Source organism: Chrysochloris asiatica, unplaced genomic scaffold, assembly GCF_000296735.1.
Source record: "Chrysochloris asiatica unplaced genomic scaffold, ChrAsi1.0 scaffold00004, whole genome shotgun sequence".
NCBI lineage: Eukaryota > Metazoa > Chordata > Mammalia > Afrosoricida > Chrysochloridae > Chrysochloris > Chrysochloris asiatica.
The window spans coordinates 35,691,621-35,714,384 of NW_006408522.1; the positions used below are offsets into that span (position 1 = coordinate 35,691,621).

Here is a 22,764-nt window from a genome sequence, read left to right on the forward strand (position 1 = left end):
TGATGGTCCTAGAGACCTCTGCTCCTAGACTGGAGAATTCATCACTCCCTCCTTGCTACAAAACATCTGCCTTTGCATTTCCAATCCTCATAATCAGTCCTGATAATAATTATTCACTACAGTATCACGAGTTACCCATCTGTATTTCATTTCATCAGCTCCGCCTAGACAGATTGGATAGTACTCACTGGAGGTTCTGCCTTCCTCCATGCCCCCTAGCTCTAGGTTCCTCTTGAAAGCGTGTAAGCCAGTCACTTCTTGCCTTTGTAGTTCCCCCCTTTTGGGTATCCAATGTCCACGTTGCCTGTCTTTGTCTACTCTGTGTGTGGAGGGGGTGGGAATGTTTCTTGCTGTAAGGATTTGTTCCTTCTTTTGAGTCTTTGCATCCGTAGGTGTAGGTCAAGTTCATCAAATTGTATCAGCTCACTCTTTTTTTTCCTCTTCTTTCTTCTCCTGGTTGAGCTCTGATCATCCAGTCATCCGGTCCAGGTCACGTGGGTACCATCTGCAAGTGTGGGCGTTCTTGTGCACATGCCCTCTCTTCCCATCAGCCGGTAGCACCACTCTCCACTCAAGTCCTCCGTGGCCACACCACTGACTCTGGGCCCAAGAGTCCCCCGGTCTCCTTATACTGCTTGCCAACCAGGTCCTCAACTGGGTCCACAAAAGCCCACCAAACATTGCAGGGCTTAGCTTGCCGCTTCATTGCTGCTTTTACCCCCCTTTCCCCTATCTGTGATGCGTGTGGTCACCAATCAGAGCGTGTATTTCCGTTGAGTCTTAGTCTTGGGAGGGGGTTTACATTGAGGGGACCTGACCACTTGCCTTGATGTTTCCTGGGGATGCCATAATTTTTTGAACAAATAAGGGCATAAGTAAATAAAATACAAAAAAGTTGAAACAAAAAATCTTCTAGTTTCTGTCATCCAGATATAAACTGAAATGTTAACAGCTATTACATCATCTCTTATTTTCCTCTGAGTAGCTTTGCTTTTTACATAGTTACTTTAACATAATATATACTTTTTGTTTTCTTGTACCATTAGTTTAGGCATATTTCTGTGTCATTGTAAGGACTTCGTAAGCATTGTTTTGATTGACTTCATTTCTTTCATTGAGTGGCTGAACCAGGTGTAGAGTCTTGAAACATTTATGTGCTCCCATTCCCCTGGATGGTCTCAGCTTCCCATAGGGAGGTTTATGTGGGCAACCAGTTGTGCTTGGTGGCCCAGCAGGTCTGACTGTTGCCCTTACTATGAAGCAAGGCCATGGGGCCAGCCTCCTGAGTTGGGCTTTTTTATTTTAAACTACCAGTGCCATTTTTGAAACTCTGGACCCAAGGCTGGAGTCTGAATGAACATCTTAGTTCATATTGCGCCTGATGCTTCAGTGGTAGCATCTACCTTGTGCGCAGCTAGCTCATCATCCAGGTGGCCTGTATGAGACTCAGAGAGGCTGATTTCTCCGTGGTTGCCTCTGCTGACCTTTCTCCTCAGAGAAAAGGCCAGTCTCACACTGGGTTGGGGCGACTGATGTAGCTGTAACCGTACATGTGGAAATTAGAAGTTAAAACCAGCCACTCAGCATGCTTCACCCTCTCTTCCTGATAGAGTGTAGAACCTTTGCTATCATTTATTCTTCTCATTGTGCCAGACACTGTGCCAAGCACTTTAGAGGCATTCCTCACAGCAGTGCTATGGAGTGGGACTCCTATTCTCCCTAGCTTTCAGTCAGAGAACTTGAAACTTAGTGAGGGGTAATGGCTCACCCATTGTTATATAACTACTAAGTGGTTATCACTTTGCAGGTGTAGCCTGTCTGCATGAGATCCATTCTCTTGACAACTGGATTCATTTACATGAGGGAAGGTTTTGTGATCTGAGGCATAGCTTGATCCTCAGGGCATGGAAGGAGTTTCTCAGAAGACTTGCAGCATGTGGCCCTTGGGAGTTTTACCCCATTGACTAAGAGCGCCCACAACTCAGTTCCAGGGAAGACCTGTGGTAACACATTAGTTTGTTCAGCTTATCTTACTCAAGTAACTTCAGCCTTGTTTTCTTTTTTGGCTGTTTTCTTCTCCTGCCTATCATCATGTAGCTTTCTAAGACAATTAAAGAAGAGTGCTACTCTTCTTCTCCACATCATGGCTACTGGGCACCCAGCCGGGATTCATTATTGCTTAGGTGCCTCTTGAAACAAGTGAGGGCTTGGTGAAGATCTCTCATCCTTCATCCATGACTACAGTTGTTGGGTTGTCTGACCCCTAGTAGCTGCATTCTCAAGGGCTAACAGAAGCAGCCCTTTTCTACTCAGTTTGCCTCTGGGCAAACTTCCAGAGGGCTGTGTTAGAGAAAGGTGCAAAAATGAAATTGCTACTTGACTTGTATTATCTAGATTGCAAAGAAATGAGTAGGACTAAAAATAGTTTATAGTGGACACTGAGGCTTAAAGAGCGTATCTGTGGACCTCAAGTAAGTAGGCCACTTGGGTAGAAAATTGGCATTTGAATTTTGTAAGCAGGGTTGATAGAGGAGTGGGATGAGAACTCTACTCCAGCTCAGGATTGTAGAGCTCAGGGCCCTCAATGACCGCTTAAAGAAGTGGTACAAACTTTTGAGATCCTTCTGTGACCCTGTGGGTTAATGCGCTGGACTGCAAAGTCGGTTTGAACTGCAAGGTTGGTGGTTCAAGCTGCTCCTTGGAAACCCTACACAGGGTTAGAATGGGTCGGAACTGACTCCACGGCATTTAACAACAACAAGAGCCAGAGCCAGGGTGGTTGATTGACTAGGGAAGTTTGTGGGTGTTTCACTACTTGGGGTGCCCACTGGGGCCCTGAAAGCCACATATAGCAGGACAGGGCTGCCAATCAACTGTGAGGGGGTGAGGAGACGCTGGCTTTCTGCTTTTTCAATTGTAAATTGGGGGAAAGTTTATAGAGCACATTGGGTTTTTTTGTTCAATCATATACATTTGGTTTTGTGATCTTGACTGCAGTCACCACAGTGTAAAAGCAGCACTCGTCCCACCTCACCTGGTATTTCCCTTTTCCATTTGTTTCTTTCCCAGCCCTTCCTCCTTCTGAGCTTTTATCCCTGAGCTAATGATGCCCTTTGAATCCCATAGCGTTGCCTACCTCCCTGGTGGTGGGTGGTGTTCACCTTATAGGGATGGCTTTCTTGATTACAGCTCCAGCAGGCAGAGCCCCATGACTGACCTGTGACAGCATGTGGACACTGATGGTGGTGCAAGGCTCTGATCTGACTGGCTGCTGTCTGGGGTAGTGGCCAGGGTCAGTGCCGTGTATGTCAAGGGGGAATCTGGAAGGACACCACAAATGCTGGCCAGCAGGAAGGGGGCTTCTTTGAGGGATGAAGCGATAAGATTTAATGGGTTATCCCACTCTACTGAAAGTTATATTCCCTCCTGGGACAGAGGTACAAGATTGAGAAAGAAATTGTGGGCGTTTGTGTTGCCCCTGGCCTCAGAGGCTGGTACCCACCCTTGTTAATTTTGGCAGGTGCCTTTAGCTGATAAAGCAAAAATGATTAACAAACTCAGCCTGGTGAGTAAACTAGCTCAAGAGATCAGCTCCACCTATATTTTAAGGTTTAAAAAAATTTTTTTAATGTATAAAATATGTGCTCACTAAAGACATCATGTTGCAATTAAGTGCTGTTAAGAGTCTCTTCCAACTCATAGTGACCCTATATAGGGTTTCCCAGGAGTGGATTGTGAGTTTGAACCATATCTTTCGGTTAGTGGTCCTGTAGCACCACACCAGGACTCCATAAGCAATACTAAAAGAACGAAGAAAAAATTACCTTTCATTCCTCCGCCCTCAGGGATCTACTAGCATCCTTTTGGCAAAGACTTTCCTAGGCTTTCTTTTCCTGGCAGACTTGGTAACTAAGCAGGCGGTTCTAAGAGTGCCCCTTGACCATTCACAGGGCCCCCAACTGGTCTCTCTGCTCCTTCCAGGTCATTTTCTCAATCCACATTTAGCTTCCTTTTGAGGACGAATTTCTGCCCCAAGTAAATACGAATGGTACTTGTTTGCTTTGGGCAATAGTGTCACGGGAAGTCCTTCTTTTGTGGGTGGCATTGGTCTCTAGAGGTTGAATGACCTTCTCCCTTGCCCCGTCTCTCACTTTCTCTGCTCTAGGTACACAACAGCCAATGCAGAGTCTGACTATGACCAGGACTCGGACAGGGAGAGTGAGGACCGAGAAGATGAAGTGAGCTCTGAGACCGTGAAGATGGACTCTCTGGACCTGGAGGTGGCTTTGGGCCCTGGGTCTAGTCCCCTGGAGGATGTGGCGCCTTTCCTGCAACAGGCAGACAAGCTGCACCAGGGCAGTGAGCAAGACAAGCGGGCGGGCTTCCAGCTGCTGCTCAACAACAAGCTGGCGGTGAGGCTCTCCCCTTTCCAGCCCCCAGCCCCCAAGGCATCAAGGCAGGCCAGGTGGCTGACTCCTGCACCCTGCATGGAGGACCTGGGGAGGGCAATGAGAGTGCAGTGGCAGGGTTCCCATCCCCTAGGATTACAGACCTGTTCCAAGAGGCAGAGTGCTGACCCTGGGGCCCAGGTACTATTTCCCCCCTTAACTTCCTGCAAAAGAGCTTCACCCCTCAGTGTAGGAAAGATCTGGGAAGTCCACTCTCTTTAACTTCTTAAGGCAGAGAAGCCCAGCTGTCTGCTACTTTTGAAGCCTCCATCACAGATGTAAATGCATAGCCCAGGAACATTCTTTCCCCAAATTCACTGCCAACACTTATGCTCACCCAGGTATAAAGGCCGGATTTAATTTTCCCCTTTTGGAGGACTTTACAGTTTGTTATTGTATGAGCAAGACTTCTCTGTTGCCATGCCTCATTATGTCTTCTTGGAGCTGACCTCTCTGGTGGTACTGGGCAGCCAGAAGGCACTCCCTCTGCTCTTGCGCGAGCTGTGTCCTTAACTCAGCCGCACGTGAGGTCAGGGAGGGAAGGCTGGGACTGTAACACATTGACTAGGAGATGTAAACCTAGGGTGTGGGGAGAGGGCCAGGGCCCCATTCTATAGCAGAGGGTAGAGGGCCTCATACCCTCTGTTTGGTCTACAGTATGGAGGCTGGCCAGACTTTCTCTGGCGCCTGGCTCGAGCCTACAGTGACATGTGTGAACTCACTGAGGAGGTGAGCGAGAAGAAGTCATATGCCCTAAATGGTAAGTTCTGACAGGTTCCTGGTGGGAAGGTGGCTGACCTTGATTCTAGGAGTGGAACTGGCCCCTCTGCTTGGGACTCAGGAGAGACTTAAGATGCTAGCTATTAGCCAGGGCAGCTGTGTTACTCACTAGGGCCTAATTCTTTGCCTCCCAAGAACTCTTGCTGCTTCCTCTTGAGGAATGCCATTTTGGTGATTGAATAACACAGGTTCACATGTTTTTAGGAGCAGTTGTATATCATTAGCATTATTCTTTGTTCTCATTCCTTAAGCACAAAGAGGGGGCAAAGCCTCCTTTCTTAATCTGAGGATTTTTGCTGCTGTGTGGAATCTAGTTTCAGTTATGAAACCAGTGGCCAGGTGTCCTAGAATATGAGTCTAGTGTGTTTGGTGAGTGCCTAGGAGCAGCAGCATGGCGAGTACTGCTAGCACTCCACTTTACAAGCCTGTTGTCAAAGTCTTACCCTGGGGGTAGGATGCATCTGACCTATGCCACAGGACTGTCCCGGCCTGTCTTGAGGTCACTGAGAAACCTGGGATGGAAAGACTGGTCTTCTGGGGAAGATGTGTCTTGCCACACCCCCTCTGAGTCAGCACCAATGGAATTGTGGCTCAATTATTTAAAGTTAACAGAACTATCTACAATGGATTCTTCTAATTTCCCACTTTTAATAAGTACAGCTTTGCAAACACTACTGAATCTCTGATAATGTAAAATCTGACAATACCTCAAGGTCATTGTTCTAAACACTTATTTTTGTTGTAGAATTCTGTTAACATAGAAAGAACAGGCCAATTGAATTTAGGCCTTCAGAAAAATCCCTGGAACTTTTAACAAAAGGTGCTTGCTTACATAGTTGACCTCTTTCTCTTCAAAGAGTTCCTGCTCTCCCTTTTAAATTTCAGGTGAGGATTCCAATAAGCTTTTGATTGATTTTTTTTTTTGGGGGGGGGGGGCTCTTGGTTTCAACCTTTCCTTTTGGTCACTGATCACCTTTAGCAATACTAGGATGTAGCATGAATTCTGAAGATGGAGGCTGGGGCTGGGTAGTTAGAGCAGCAAGTACAGACAGCACTGGTCTGGTTGCTCAAGCTTAACACCTTGGACATGTCTGGTCTTATGGAGGTCAGAGGATTGTGGAGTATCTTGACCATCCTTGCTGGGTGTAAAAAATAACCAACCATCCTTCCCACAGCAGTTGCTACTCAGCTGGGTTAGAGAATTCATTGCAATGGCCATACACAACTCAGGGTCTATACTCACAGGTACAGGTAAGGGGTTTATTAGGGAAGTTAACAGTTACAATTCAGGATGAGAAACGCTCAGGGCACAGTTCCTCTAGTCAGGACAGCTTCTCAGCCATGGCTGTGGGCAGGCCTCTCTCTGGTCCTAGGCCTCTGCCTTGTTCCAGCAATGTTGCAAAACTCAGGGCTGCCGATAAATGCCCGCTATAAACCTCAGCTCGAAGACACTTGCCTCTGGCTCCATGGGTCAGCAGACTGAGCTCCCGAGTTAAGTGCCTGATAGTACATCTCTCTTTAAACGAGGCTCCTTCCCAAAGGCACTCAAGCCCCACTTGTTCTGTGGGCCCACAAGTCCAACCCCTCTGTATCATGCTCTAGCTCTTGGTGCTGCTGATGCTCTGGCACTTTTCTGATGTCAGTTCTCTTCTGGATCAAAGTCGTTCAATGAGCAGGAATCCTGAGGTCCGAAGGACGTGCTTTACTCCTGGCTCTTAATAATCAGCTGAATCATGAAATCCCTCAGCATTTTCCCCCACTGCCCGTAGTACCCAGACACAGCAGGAAAAAGTCGTTTGGTGGGAGTTTGCAAATACTGTGGTCAGAAGAGATGATATGTATTTTGTGGCACCTTGCTAGCCCAAAGTTCTTCATTGTCTCTAGGAGCTTGGTCACCAGGAGGCAGCCATTCTGTGTTATCTCAGGCAATGTCTGGCCCCCACTGAGTCTGCATGTCAAAATGTAACATAAGAGATTAAAGAGCAGGATAGAGAATTTAGCAAGACCTGATTGTCTTGTTCTTCACTATTATTTTTCTAATGAGAAAATGTGTCTATTTTGAAGGGGATGGAGAGAAACCCCCTAAGAAAGATAGGGTCCTTCATTAGGGAGGTGTATTGCCGTTTTTTTTTTTTTGTTTATTTTTTTGGAAAGGGGGATATTAGGTGCTTCAGAGCATCAGTTGTGTTAAAATGTATTTGAATGTATTTGTTATATAAATAACACTATACCAAATATGAGGAAACATTCTACTACCTCAACACATGTTCAGTTTTCTCGATGTTCTCTTCTAAGCTCTCTCAGCTTCTACTAGTGGAGAAATCCTATTTTGCAGAGTTTTCTTTTCCCCAGTGTAGGCACTGTGTCTTCATCTAGGTGCCTACAGACTAGACATTCCAAGGGACTCTTGGCAAGAGATTCCATGTATTTGTGCCTTGGCTTTTTGCTAGTCTTAATGCCTAGACAACTGGAGTAGTTAAGTGTCATGAGTCAGTGCTGACTAACAGTGACCCTGTATAGGGCTTCCAAGGAGCAGCTGATGGGTTTGACCTGCTGACTTTCTGGTTCACAGGCCAGTGCTGATCCTACAGAGACCAAGTAAGTCCTTTCTGGGTCTGAGGGAGAAAGATGAGGCTTTCTGCTCCCATGAAGATGTATAGCCTATATAGGATCACTATGAATCAGACCAACTCAGTGGCATACAACAATAAGTCAGCCATGTCTATTTGGCTCTTGTTGTGAGGGATTTGGGCTTGGAACAATAGCTAACATGAGAATTTGATCAAAGTTGGGGACCCTCTTCCCCAATAAAATGCACATATGCCAAAAAACTTATACAATTTCTGAGGGAAGTCTTTCCACAGACCCCAGATTAAAAATCCATCCAAGTAAGGTCTCGTTATCTTTATATTTGAAAACTACAGTTTGCTCCAAGAATAACAGGTGAAAAGCTGGTAATAATAGTATTTTATGACTTCCATATTTCAACACCAATGTGTTCAAAATGTAATATAAATTTAGACTCAAGACTAATATGACATGACTATCAAATAAGTGTTTTTCTGGTTTTATTTTACAAAAAAAAGATTATTAGGTAAGTTTTGTTTAAAAGGAGGTGACTGGGGCAACTGATGGCAGAGATAGGGAGGCGGAGCTGTAGCAGAAGCTGTCTATACACACTCATCCCTGAAAAGCTGTATGTGGATTCACTCTGCTCAAGTTCAGGACTATCTCCAAACCAGTCCAATTTGGATAGGGAGTCAGTCTTCTAGCAGCCCTCTCTCTGTGGGAGGGTGCATAGGAGCCCTTGGCAACTTCTGGATCCCCTTTGTCCTACAGGAAAAGAAGCAGCAGAAGCAGCTCTGGAGAAGGATGAGTGTGCAGAATGTCACCAGTGGTAATGACTTCCTGCCGGGGTCCTGGGGAAGAGCCAGCATGGGCCAGAGGAAAGGAAATAAGGGCCCTTTGATCCAGCCACAAGAGCATTTGCCAAAAGAACCAGGAGAGGGAGCTGTGGCCTATATTTTCACATACTCCACCCTACTCCCAGCTAGGAGCTCTGGTAGCATAGTGGTTGAGTCAGGCTGTTACCCTCAAGGTCAGCAATTTAAAACTACCAGACATTATGTAGGGCAAAGATGAGGCTTTCTGCTCCCATAAAGATTTACAGCCTCAGAAACCCTATACATGGTTGCTATGAGTTGGAACTAACTCCACGGCACATAATCACCAACCACCAACACCTCCAGCTAGAGACCCAGGGTATTTTTCTTTGGGCCTTGCAGATGAGGCAAGGGAGTACAAATTTGTTTGTTAGGACTTGGAGAAATGAGCAGCTTTGTAAGTCATCCTAGCTACAAAATGTGTGGGTTTTCTCAGGGAGGCTGGGACAATTGGCAGCTCTCCTCTCCTGCAGTCCTTTTTCATAGCTTCAGTCCCTGGCTGGTGGTAGACTTTGGCTTCTTTGCTTGTCTCGTATGAACATTGGAAGTGAGCAAATCTCTAAGTTCAGTGGTCCATTTATTAGCGTACAAAAACACCAGCCCTACTTTGTCTCATGTGAAGCAGAGTTCTGCCAAAATGTATAGATTAGAGCCAGGTCGTTTTTTGTTTTTATGTTGCTGAAACTGTCTCTACAAGGGCTTTTCTCAGGGCCCCAGGTCACTGTTTCTTAGGTGTCACAGGTGCTGCTCCCCTGAGCTCCCAAGGTTGGAAGGTGGCCTCAGACGTTACTCTCAATTCCTGAGGAAGAGCTTAGTATGGAAATGAATCATTGGTAGTGTCTAATACAAATACCCAGTTATCTAGTGAAGTCATAAATAAGAGACTTGGGCCTAGATCAGTCATTCAGCTTCTGTCAAGCATGTTTCTAGGGACAATGCTGAGGGGATAGGGTAGTGAAACCTTGTTTTTGAAGACAGGATAAGAAAGTAAGTAGCTGGTGGGAGGTGGGGTGGTGGCCCTGAAATTGCAGTTTTCTTCCTTTACTTCTGTTGCTTTTCAAATTAACATTACAAATTTGAGTATCCTGTCCTCATTTCAGTCCTAAATTATGGCTTTTCAGGTCAATGGTATATCTGTATACTTTCAAGGCCAATGACAGACACCCTCTGTATACTTATGAGATAAAAAAAGCAATATAATCAAGTCTCTTCTTCTAATTTATCAGAGATCTGCTTTCAAGTTTTTATGAAACTTGTGACTGGAAACTTATGACACAAGATTTGGACTGGGACTTTGCCTAAATATTCTTAGGTATAGGGGAGAGATTTGTTTGTGGACAGCTTTTTTTTTTTTGTCAGTCAAGAGCAACTTTATTAACTACAATACAGCTTTAAATGTACCTAGTCTAGTACTCTTTGGAGAGGTATGAGCCTACCAGTAGCTTTGCTATGGAATATTCATTGGGACCACAGATCTACGTAACAATAGAAATTTTCAGTTCTAGTTCAAGAGTGGAAGGGCAGAGGCAACTAGGTCTTGCGTGGGAAGTCTGTTCCTTGCATTGTGCTGGTATCCAGCCCTTAGTGCTGGGCTTGCTGCTGCTTCCCTTCCTTAGGTATGCAGTGCTTTGTGGTCAGCTGGCTGAGCATGAGGGCATCCAGAAGCGCATCCAAAGTGGCTTTAGTTTCAAGGTGAGGAAAGGCTTCTCTCCCTCTCTTGTGCTGGTCTAATCCAGCCTCACCGGCTACCTCCCACTTTCCTTTCCGACAGCCTCAGTGACTTGCCTTTCTTCTCTTAGCAACTCTTGTGTCTGATCTTTGATTCTTCGTGTTTTTCTCCCTCAGGAACACGTTGACAAAACCATTGCTCTACAGCCAGAAAATCCCATGGCTCACTTTCTTCTGGGCAGGTGGTGCTACCAGGTGAGCTATGTTCCAGGACTTGACATAAGGGTTTTAAGTGCCCTGTGACATAGATCTTTGCCAAGAAGAGCAAGGTACTCGGCTTCCTTTACCTGGTCCAGTTCAGGTGCCATTTCTCCTGAATTCCTGTGGTATTGGTGTTTAGGACCGAGCTCTGTTTGAGCCTGTTTTCAGTATAGACTATTCCATGTTCTTACAAATACTTCTTTAAAGCTCGCGCTTACACCTTGATCTTTTGGTGGCAGGTCTCTCACCTGAGCTGGTTAGAGAAAAAAACTGCTGCCGCCTTGTTTGAAAGTCCTCTCAGTGCCACTGTGCAGGATGCCCTGCAGAGCTTCCTAAAGGTACCAGGGAAGGAAGAGTAGATATCAGCCCCAAATAACAGGGTGACCTGCTGCTTTGTCCTAAAGACATAATTGGGACCGGGCCCTCATGGGAAGGGCTTCTGATATAGGGGACAAAGTTGTGTTCACTTACTTTGTGGGAAAATCAGACTCACCTAGAGAACTTCTTATTTAAGGGGAAAAAAAAAAGATTTCAATAAATTAGTCTCCAGACTGGGTACCAGAAAACTTTAATACCAGCCTGACTTGAATTTGGCACTCTTACAGAAATGCCTTTTTCCTTTCTCCAGGTTGAAGAACTACAGCCAGGATTTTCCAAAGCAGGAAGGGTATATATTTCTAAGGTAAATTCACTTGCCATCCTTAGAGATAGGGAGACATACCACGGGGCTATAAAAAGATCATGGGAAAATGGAATTATGTTAAAATTCCCATGAATTTTCTGAAGCCAGTCCCCTTGTGTAAACAAGGTTTCTGGGAACCCCTAAAAATGTACCTACTCACCCCGCTTCTAGTCTCTGGCTTGTTTTTGCCAGATTTTCACTGTTAGGTCTTTTTAGTGTTACCGAGAACTAGGAAAAAACTCTGAAGCAAGACGGTGGATGAAGTTGGCTCTGGAGCTGCCTAATCTTACTAATGAGGTAAGACTATTGTTAGGAGCTTTGCTGATACAGGTCCATTACTGAATCATCACGTCTCCTGAAAGAGAATCTTCCCTTGAGGTCTTGTTTCACTGGGAAAGCAAGTCTCTAGTTTTGCATGTAAACACCTCACCCTAGGGAGGAGATATAGCTCCTGCCCCTCAAGTTATCCTGGTAAAGTAGAAGAAAGACTGGTAATATCCCAAACTCAGATTCTGGTACCAGTAGTTTGGGAAATGTTGGCTCGGGATTTTGAGTTTTAGCCTTGTTCTGTTTCTCTTGTCTCCTTAGGATTCAGCTTTCCAGAAGGACCTGGAAGAATTGGAAGCAATTTTAGGAGAGTAATCACATTCCAGTGACCTTTATTATGTGAAGGATACCACTTGAGGTGGGAAGGGAAATAAGGGTTCTTTTCAGTTGTTGTTAGCATAGGAAACTGAGCAAGACTGGTTTCATGAGTGTTCTGACTCAGTCTGGCTGCTACCTGCTACCAGCTACCAATTTCCAATTGCTTTCTTGTTCATCAGTTAATTTATTCTAATCCTTTACCTAATCTGAAATTGGGGACGTAGCTAAGCCTTCAGTTTCTGCTCTAGTTCTTAATTGAATTATTCAAAGATCAACACTACTATAGCACCCGCCCTATGGTCAAGTACAGGTGGAGACTTGAAAGTTTGTTACAGCTGAGAAGATGAAGCAGTAACTTGTCTTTCAACTGTTGGTGAGGCAGGCGAACTTCAAGGAGCCACAGGAACAAAGCACAGGACATACTAAACTTGAGTCTTTTTCACTGGTTAATATTCAACACAATGTACATAGTTCTCAGATCACACCCTACCTACCTGAGTTTAAGAATGGGTCAAGGCAACCCACAGATATTGCTCTCTTATTTATCATGTGGAATTTTAACTGTATTCTTGGACTGAGGGACTTGACACTGATTTCTAGAGTCCTGGCAGTTTTTGGAAGGACAGTAGTAGCAAAGGTTTATGGTACTGTCAAACAATGATCCAAAGAGTTGTCCAAAATGCATTATGGCACATTCTTGAAATAAACCAAATTTGATAGGAAGTAATTATATTCTATGTTTGTGTTGGCGTCCTGGTGTGGCCCTGTGGATTAATGTGATGGACAGCAAAGTCAGTTTGAACTTCAAGGTTGGCAATTCAAGCTTATCAGCTACTCCTTGGAAATCTTTTATACAGGGTCACTATGGGTCAGAATGGACTCATTGGCACCTTAACATGTTTGTTTCAGTCATTAGTTCCTTTTCTAGACTTTCCAGAATTTATTTCCTCCTACAGATACTACAGACTCCTGGTATGGCTCTTTTAGGATCAGCACTGGACAGTGAAACACAAGGTTGGCAGTTCAAACCCGCCAGATGCTCCTCGGAAACCCTATCCAGGGTCACTATGAGACGGAACTGACACTCGATGGCACATTAGCAACAAAAACGGACACTATTGCAGATAAGAAAATCAGGATGTTGGATGTTTAGTATTTAGTAATTAATGCTATTTCCAGTGAAAATACTGGTATTGCATGAGGCTGATTGTGTTTAGCCCACCCCTCTCATGTGCACCATTAGTCAAAGCTAACAGCACAAAGTCTAAATCCCTCCTGGAAAGAAGATCTCAACTAGAAGAAAAAGTTTCTAGACCAAAGTTACTTAAATAAGATTGAGAAGCTTTTATATAAGAAACAAGTTCTTTCTCCAGAATCTGTGACTTTGTTAAAACACCCCAAGTTTTGTTTTGTGGTGTAGAAATGAAAGAGAAGACTTGATGTACTCGTTTCTGAAGATGAAAACAGATTTTTTGGAGGGGAGAGGGGTATGTGTCTAAAACCAGATAAAGTTTTGGATAAAATTGAGATGAGCAGATATTATTTGGGATAAGATCTGGACTGCAAGTCCCAGCTAGGAAAGACTAACTTCAGCACACAGAAAATGGGAAATATGATAAAGGACAAAAATTTAGAAAAAAGTCTTATTTGGTACCTAGCTTCCAGGGACAGTAAGTGACAAGGCTACTTTTATTTCAGTGCCGAATTCTTAATTTCTAAAGTACTCTTTCAAAAGAGCTGCAGGACTGGCCTCCCTAGCTCCCTACACACAGTATTATACCAACACAAGCAGCAGCAGATTTATATTTGTTCCCCCCACCCCACCCCAATACTGAGAGGCCCTTTGGAATTGGAAGAGTTAGTTAAAAACCATCTTAAATAGAAATACGAAGGGCAGGAAAAAGAATATATTCATCTTATAATATTTTCTAATGTTCTCTATTAGGCTCACTCATCTGAATGTATAGGAACCTACATCACCTGTACTTCTATTTCCAACCAGTTTTCAAATCTAAAAGCAATAGAAACCAATTACTCCTACCTAAGCCGTGCAGGAGGTCCTGGTGTGGCGCTGTGGGTTAATGCGTCAGACTGCAAAGCCGTTTAAACTGCAAGGTGGGCGGCTCAAGCTCACCTCCTGCTCTTCGGAAACAATATATACAGGGTTGCTCACTATGGGTCGGAACCGACTGGATAGCACTTAACAGCCAGTGCCACAGAGTGATTATGAAGTCCCAATCTTGACATATTCCGCTTATACACAAATAACTCCCAAACAGCACATTCATTACAAATAAAACTACTTTATTACCAGTCTTACATTGAATCTGTTCACTTAAATATTCTGAAATGTTTAAAGATCCCAGAATTAACTTGAGTTGGTTTTAGCGTCAAACACCAAGTAAGAAGATAGTGAATGGCTGCTGGCCTGACAACCTTACTCAGGACTCTAACCATAAACAAACATACATACAAACGTGAACACTGGCTTCTGATTGACAGAGAAGAGATCTACTGACAGAGCAAAAGAACCTGTGAGGAGACCCATTCCCTTGCCACATAACTTGAGCATTTTATTTCAACATTATTCAGTAAGAGAAGAGTTGGGTGTTTCTACCTTTAGTTTTCTCCAAAACATAAGACTATTTGTATTCACAGCTGGTAGTCCTGAGTCAACTCCAAGGCACTGTTATCAAGGTATTCTGTATCTCACCTCCAAAAACCAAAGAAACCACATAGAGATTATTATACTCCAGAAGGAACATTTTAGATCAGTTTGTGACTACTAACCTGTATCCTGTTTACACCATCAGAAAAGCCAATACAGTAGATGTTTTCCCAGAAGCCTTTTCCTGGCAGTCACAACAGGAAGAGGACTGTGAACAACCCCAGGGAGCAGTCCTCCATTGGGCTGACGCACTTAAGGTTTACAAAAGGAAAATACTCAGTGATTCAGTCTTTGGCATCTCCTACCCCGTCTGCATTGATGGCAAACATAGCTTCAGCTTCAGGAAGACAGGGAGAGTCATAGATTTTGCAGATTCTGGTTTCTCCTCTTCCTTTCCTCAGGTACAGTCTGATTTGGAGATAGGCCAAAACAAAAGTTATTACTATTAAAAATTCCATTCTTGACTTTTATTTATGCTAGTTAAAAAATTTAAAAAGATATATGTATGTATGTACTACCTAAGGAAGACTTGGGAGCCTTTCTGGATTTCATAGGCATAAGGGTACATTTCTACCCTGCCAACTCTTAGTGGATTATCCAATATTGAAACCTCTTTTTAATCAAGGAGAGGCATATAAATTATTCATATTCATTCTTCTACTTGGGATCCTGGTGTAGCACTGTAGGAATAAGCACTGGACTGCTAACCGAAAGGTCTGTAGTTCAACCTATCAGCCGCACCTGAGAAACTCTAGTCCCTGTGAGTCAGAACTGACTTGAAAGCTTGTAACAACTGGCACTCTAGGATAAGCACTGGACTGAAAGGCCGGTTTGAACAAGGCTGACAGTTCAAACTCACCAGCTGCTCCTTAGAAACCCTACACAGGGTCACTGTGAGTTGGAATTGACTCAATAGCACTGACAGCTCTCAACAATAACTAGCTTATACAGCCCTGGTGGCACAGTGATTAAGTGCTAAGCTATTAACTGAATAGTGGCAGTTTGAATCTACCAGCCACTTGGTGGGAGGGAAATGGGGCACTTTGCTTCTGAAAAGGCAAGTGCTAGAGAACTGATTACGACTCACAGTGACCCTATATAAGGTTTTCAAGGAGCAACTGGTGGGTTTGTACCACTGACCTTGAGCATTAGCAGTTCAGTGCTTATCCTATAGCATCACACCAGAACTTCAGCCTTGGAAACCCTATGAGTAGTTGTTGCTATGAGTCAGAGTTGACTCAGCAATAACAGATTTAACTACTTTATGAAGGATCAAAAGACAAACATCTGTACTAATAAAAGCATAAAAATTAGATTTAACAGTAACTCCAAAGTACCTAATTACATACATTAGTAGTAACTCTAATAGGATTTAAATGGAAATGCTATATTTTCATATCTACAGTACTAAATTAATATGATATTCCAAAAATTCATCTGTCCCATCAGCTTACCTGGTTGTTGAAGCATGGGCAATGATGTTTCCTCCAATAGGTTTCTTGGGATCTGCAGCAAACATGGCTGCTCCATCGACTTGAGCTACCACCTGGTTAGTGATTACTACTGCGACACCAAACTGAGGGGAAAAGGATAACACCACTTTTGCAGCCACATTCCAAAGACCTTACTGCTGTCATCCCTCCCCCCACAAATCAGTACCTGGCATCTCTCCATTTTATCTGATAGCTAAATGATACTAAGTCCTGGACTTCCAGCCAGGCTCCTGTGGTGGGCAAAAGCAGACATTTGTTACTCCTACTCCTCAGCTTACCTCATCAGCAAGTCGCAGAAGCATCCGCAGAAACCTGGCCAAATGCATCTGCCTGGCTGAAAGTTCACCTCGACCAGAGTAATCTGTTCTGTAGAGGGCGGTGGCACTGTCAACAATTAGCAGTGCATACCTATAGAGAACAAGGATTCTCTGAAGCTCATTTCTAGTGTAAGATTACTCTTCCTCACGACCCTTAAATCTCATACTGATTAGTATACTGTTAAGTGCCATCTAGTTGGTTCCTACACACAGTAACCCTATATCCTGAGACTTTAAATCTTCACAGGGGTGAAAGGCCTCATTTTCCCTCTGGAGAGGCATATGGTGGGCTCAAACCTCAGACCTTGTGGTTCACAGTCCAGTGTTTACTGTATGGACTGTGCTCCCATTGACAGTATCTAGATGTCCCATTAAAATGAGTATTTGTACAACATTCACATCTGAATGCTGTAAGAGTTACAATAAGTACAGGTGGATTATGATGTCATGTTTGCTAATGACCTAAACAACAAACAAGAATGTCAAAAATAAAATCTTAAAACCTTCATCTCCCCATTTCTAATCCAAGCTACAATCAATTTTGCCCAACAGTTTATATAAGATTCAGGGGAAGGTTCCTGATTTCAACAACAACGGAGCACATGTGAGGTCCTGGTGCGGTGCTGGGGTTAATGCACTGGACTGCAAGCTCACCAGCCACTCCTTTGAAGCCCTATACAGGGTGGCTATGAGTTGGAACTGACTTGACAGTACTTACCAACAACTGAGCACATACCTGGACTCCACCATCATGGCTGATGCTTGATAAAGGAGCTGGGTCTGATGGTCTGTGTTGAATCCTCGAGCATAGGCTACATTATCCAGGACATCACTGCCAGAGAGGCCATATCTAGAAGGGAGGGGAGAACATTTTTAGACTGGACATGGAACCCAGGCAGATAAAAAATTCTTATCTGATATGGAAATTCTCTGGATAGGTTGTTAGTGCTGATGAACTGGTTCTGACCCATAGTGACCATGTACAGGGTTTCCAAGGAGCAGCTGGTGAGCTTGAACCGCCGGCCTTGCAGTTCAAGTTCACCAGCTGCTCCTTGTAAACCCTACATAGGGTCGCTATGGGTTGGAACCCGACTTGATGGCACTTAACAAGTTAAGCAAATTACACACATACATGAGGGTAAGTAAAAAAGTACTGCTACAAAAATCATAGAAATTCTTACTGAAATTAACAAAATATGACACTACTATATCTTGACATATACTCCATCTAGCTCTATACATTTCTGAAGTTGGTGGTTCCGTCTCTCTTACCCTTCACGGAAAATTTCTGCACTTTTTGATCTCTACATCAATATGGCAATTTTGGCATCCTCGAGAGATTCAAATTGTGTTCCCTGTAAATGTTCATTTGTTGCCCATCAACTGAAGAATGGATAAATAAACTGTGGTACATACACACAATGGAATATTATGTTACCTTGAAGAATAACAAGGAAGCTGCAAGCCACCCACATAGCATGGGAGAACCTTGAGGACATTATGTTGAGTGAAATTAGTCACTCACAAAAGGAGATATACTGCATAGGACCATTACTGTAAAAGACTAAGAAAAAGAACCTATACTAAAGGGGGAGGGGATTCTTTGCTGGTTACTGGGATTTTGGGGGGAGGGGGGTGGAATGAGGGGAGGGAGGGGAACATGGAGCACAGGATAGTTTGGGTGCTGGGAGGGGGGCAATACACAAGAAGGGGGAAGGGAATGGAAGAACAAGGCAGATGGGAAAACAATTAGGCAGGTTTGCATGGGCTAAGTGGGACAGAGGTAAATGATGTATGCACAACCTTGGAACAACAAGGCTCTGGGATACAGGGACTGAGACATAGTTGGAATGGGCAAAAGGGAGAAAATAATGTTAAGATGCTTAGCTGTCTTTTGAATCTTGGTTTCCCTAGCATACCATTATAAAATACACACTTAAGGGGGAGTGAAAGGAATAGCCAGAAATATCACCGTAGAAAGCCTGTAAGTCCATCTTCTGCCTGTAACTGATTGGAATACCTAAAATGGGGCTACAATGTGCCCAGTGAAGGAAGCTTCCTGCAGAGCCTCTGCATTAAATAGGACCATAGGTGGAATCCGGAACCCCATCTAGAAAGGACAAGCAGACCAGCCTGGAGTGACCAGAAGAACAGATGATACTTCTTGAAAGAAAGACAGACAGGAAAACTATAAAACAATAATGGCAGTCTGACTGAGTACTATAAGAACAAGCAAGTTGGTCCTACAGGAGACATCAAGGCAAGTGATCGGGTCCCCTCAGAGCAAACTCCCTTCCAAGACTAAGACTCAATGGGAATACACGAGTAGACATTCGCTCTGATTGGTACCACGTTGGTCACCGATAAGTGAAAGTGAGGGAAAAACAGTAATGAAGCTGTGAGCTAAGCCGGGTGGAGACCTGGTTGCCCAGCAGTGTGGCAAGACCTGGGGACTCTTTGGCCCAGAGTCAGTGACATAGCCACAGAGGACTAGAGTGGAGAATGAAGCGTCCAGCTGGTAAGAAGAGAGTGCATATGCATAAGAACACCCACATTTGCAGATAATACCCACTTGACCTGGCTTCAATGACTGGATGATCAGAGCTAGACAATGACTAGAAGAGGCAAAAAAGAGTAATCTGATACAATTTGATGAACTTGACCTACACCTATGGATGCAGTAGCTCAAAAGAGGGAACAAATTTTTACAGCGAGGATCATTTCTACCCCTTCCATACACAGAGTAGACAGGGATGGGCAACTTGAACATTGGCTACCCAAAGTGGGGGGGCTACAAAGGCAAGAAGTGAATGGCTTACAAGCTTTCAAGAAGGAACCTAAATCCAGAGGGTGTGGAGGAAGGCAGAATCTCCACTGAGTAGTATCCAATCTGTCTAGGCGGGGCTGATGAAAGGAGATGGGGATAGATCTCTTGTGATACAATAGTGAATAATTATCAGGACTGACTGTGAGGGTTGGAAATATAAGGGTAGATGTTTAGTAGCAAAAGGAGGGGAGTGATTGACTTTGCAGTGAAGTCCTGGGACCATCAAGGGAGAAGAGCGGAGTGCGGGACCTTACCCAGAGAAACAGTGACACCAAAGATGGAGGCAGAAACTATGACATGGAGAGATCGAGGGGCTGCAGACTCTAAACTCAGAGAGGGATAGGGGCTGTGTGCTGACGACCCGGGGCCAGGCTTGCAGGGTATACCGTTTGGTTGATTGATGATGCATGGAGGAGATTGTAACCATGAAATGAAACGATATACGAATAGGATGAATGTAAAGCTAATGTTCTCCCATGTAAACTATCAAATGTTGTTGTTAACTGCCAGTGAGTCGGTTCCAACCCATAGCAACCCTACATAGGGTTTCCGAGAAGCAGCTGGTGAGCTTGAACTGCCAACCTTACAGTTCAAACAGCTTTGCAGTCTGGCGCATTAACCCACAGCACCACAAAAACTATCACATAACTCACAATGAAACATTTAAAAAAAAAAAAGTTCATTTGTGCTTTGGGAAAAAGAAGTCTGAAGGGACATGATCAGAGCAGTTGGGTGGATGAGGTTAATGTTTCCCAGTGAAATTCTCAGGACACCACTCCTTAACATAGGTATAATGTTCAGGTATGTTGTTGGGATGGAAAGAAGTTCCTTAGCACAACTTTCTGGCAGTTTTTTTCATCAGTGCAGTTTAGAATTTCCTAAAAATGTCTTGTCCTGTCTATCCCTTTGGGATCCCCCAAAGTCATCATAACCTTCTTAGCTGAGCTCTCTACCTTGAATTAACTGACTCACGAGATTCCCTCAGAAGCCACTGTTCTGCTGGAACCTTTTTTTGGAAGGCACCCTAATGAGACTAAGAAAACTTGTCTGCAGTCACCCACTGATCAGAGACAAGTACAAACACATCTTCTTTGGAATATATCCAAACGCATGGATTGGGTTCCTAGTAGCAATACTTTTTGACTTACCCTAACAGAGCAACAGCAACTATGGATATGTACCTGGCAGGACATCATTACATTTATCAATATTTTCTGAGGACTCATTAGAGAAAAAATGTCCAGAAAGAGGGAAATAATGTTATTCTGGAAAGACCAAGAGCTGCATGACAAAACTGGAACTAAAACAAAAATAGTCACAGAAAGATCAATTTAAATGAACTGAAAAAATAAAAACATGTTTTTAGTTGATAAAGCAGCCATAAATATAACCCTAATTAATAAATGGAGTTCTGGTATGGTGCTGTAGGATAAACATTCAAAGCCAAGGTTGGTTTGAACTGCGAGGTTGGTGGTTCAAACTTACCAGTCGTTCCTCAGAAACTCTGTATAAGGTTGTTATGAGCTGGAATTAACTCAACAGCACTTACCAACAACAATATTCATTAACTCATTAACAAATATGAATGCATTGTTGTAGGACCTAGGAATAAAGTGGGTGATTGAAACAGTCCTTACCCTCAAGGCCCCATGCTTCTATTACTTAGCATGTTTTTGAGGTTCATCTCTAAACATTAGTACTTATGTATACATTAGTACTTTGCTCCTTTTTCTACTAGCTATCCTAACATGGGACTTCTGGTGTGGCGCTGTGGATCAGCATTGGACTGCGAACCACAAAGTCAGCAGTTCAAACATACCAGCTGCTCCTTGGAACTGACTCAACAACACTTAACAATAACATCATCCTAATATGAGACTATGTAAATACTCTATATGTTACTGAACAAAATTTTAAAGAATCTGTCTAAAAGACAACTTCTAGAATACTAAAACAGTGTATTAAAATGGAAATTCTATGAGTGCCAAAAACAACTTTTGGAGGGAGAGTAAAGTTCAATATACATATATTTATAAAACCAAGATTATGATCTCCTTACTAGAAAATAATTCTTTCTTGGCAGATTTTGTAAGGAGAGAGTCATGATGCTGGAATCATAGCTTCAATCTAATTTTCTGTCTCAGTGATGCACGTACATGTACATCAAGCTGTAAAATGGAAAAGAGGCTTTTGATATAATTATAAAAAATGGAAAGAAAATTCTCAATTTAGCCTTCTACAAACTGCCCTACCCAGGCAGGTTTCAGTTTGAGTGTGCAATACCTTATTATACAATTAAAATTCTATTTAATCACAGGATTTCAGTTAAATTTGTTAGTGTTAAGTGCTATCAAGGAGCTCTGGTAGCGTAGTGGTTACGAATCTGGCTGTGAATCGCAAGGTCAGCAGTTTGAAACTACCAGCTGCTCTGTGGGAGAAAGATGAGGCTTTCTGTTCTTGTAAAGATTTATAGCCTCGGAAACCCTGTACAGGTTTGCTATGAGACGGAACTGACTCGATGGCACTTAACAACAACAAGTGGTATCAAGTTGGTTCCAACTCACAGAAACCCTGTATATGGTTTCTGAGGAACAGCTGGTTGCTTTGATTCTGCAGTTAGCAGTAACCAGATAAAAGAAATAAATAAAAAATTTTGAGAATTTATTTTAAACTATATTAAAGAATGTAGAAACATAAATTCTCTGACTTAGTTGTTAAATGCTGTCAAGTCAGTTTTGACTCATAGACACCCTGCATAGGGTTTCTGAGGCTTTAAATCTTTGTGAGAGCAGAAAGCCTCATCTTTCTCCCACCTGGGCATGAACCACCAATCATGCAGTTTGCAGTCTACTGCTTATTCTATGGAGTCACCACACTCTTTAACTTTATTGAGCCATAATTTATATACAATTCACCTAATTAAGAAATACTTTGTTTCAGCACATGGTAACAACAAAAAAAATCAAAGGGAAAATACCTGGGTCATGAAAGGAAAATTGCCAACCTGTTTTCCAGTGTCTGCACAATTTTCCCTTCTCATTAGCAGTGTATGAGGATTCTAGTTTCTCTATATCCTACCAACATTTGTTGGTATTCTAATGGGTGTAAAGCGTTATCTCATTGATACTCATCTGCATTTCCTAGATTAGTATCTATCTTTTCAGGTACTAATTGGCTATTTTTATGTCTTCCTTGGAGAAAAGTCTATTCAGATCCTTTGCTTCCTTTGCTCATGTTTTAATTGGGCTGTCTTTTTCTTGTTGACCTGTAAGAGTTCTTTATATATTCTGGATACTAGATTCTTACCAGATAAATGATTGCAAGTTTTTCATCCATTCTATTCATCTTTCCACTTTCTTGATAGTGACCTTTGAAGCACAACTTATAATTTGGATGAAGTGAAAACTGACTCTATCATCGACTTATTAATTCATGAACTATGCTTTTGGTGTTACATATAAAAAAATCTTTGCTTATCTCAAGGTCTTGGAAATTTACTTGTTTTTTTTGTGAAAGTGTGACCATTTTAGCT

The 22,764-nt window shown here is 43.2% G+C and overlaps 2 protein-coding genes across 2 annotated transcripts in view; one reads left to right on the plus strand and one right to left on the minus strand.

Annotated features, from left to right (window-relative positions):
• The window catches only part of RMDN3 (regulator of microtubule dynamics 3), an 18,620-nt gene extending 6,696 nt beyond the window's left edge, over positions 1–11,924 (plus strand). Inside the window, exons 2-10 of the mRNA XM_006831899.1 lie at positions 4,166–4,412; positions 5,106–5,208; positions 8,568–8,625; positions 10,288–10,363; positions 10,517–10,594; positions 10,840–10,938; positions 11,229–11,282; positions 11,499–11,579; positions 11,871–11,924. Of these exons, the coding sequence (XP_006831962.1) occupies positions 4,166–4,412; positions 5,106–5,208; positions 8,568–8,625; positions 10,288–10,363; positions 10,517–10,594; positions 10,840–10,938; positions 11,229–11,282; positions 11,499–11,579; positions 11,871–11,924 (850 nt within the window). The remainder of the gene's footprint in view (positions 1–4,165; positions 4,413–5,105; positions 5,209–8,567; positions 8,626–10,287; positions 10,364–10,516; positions 10,595–10,839; positions 10,939–11,228; positions 11,283–11,498; positions 11,580–11,870) is intronic.
• Positions 11,925–14,476: 2,552 nt separating this feature from the next.
• Positions 14,477–22,764, minus strand: part of RAD51 (RAD51 recombinase) — a 28,635-nt gene continuing 20,347 nt past the window's right edge. Inside the window, exons 6-9 of the mRNA XM_006831765.1 lie at positions 17,142–17,255; positions 16,367–16,496; positions 16,050–16,171; positions 14,477–15,003 (exon numbers count right to left, since the gene is read on the minus strand). Coding sequence (XP_006831828.1) covers positions 14,880–15,003; positions 16,050–16,171; positions 16,367–16,496; positions 17,142–17,255 — 490 coding nt within the window. The 3' untranslated portion in view covers positions 14,477–14,879. The remainder of the gene's footprint in view (positions 15,004–16,049; positions 16,172–16,366; positions 16,497–17,141; positions 17,256–22,764) is intronic.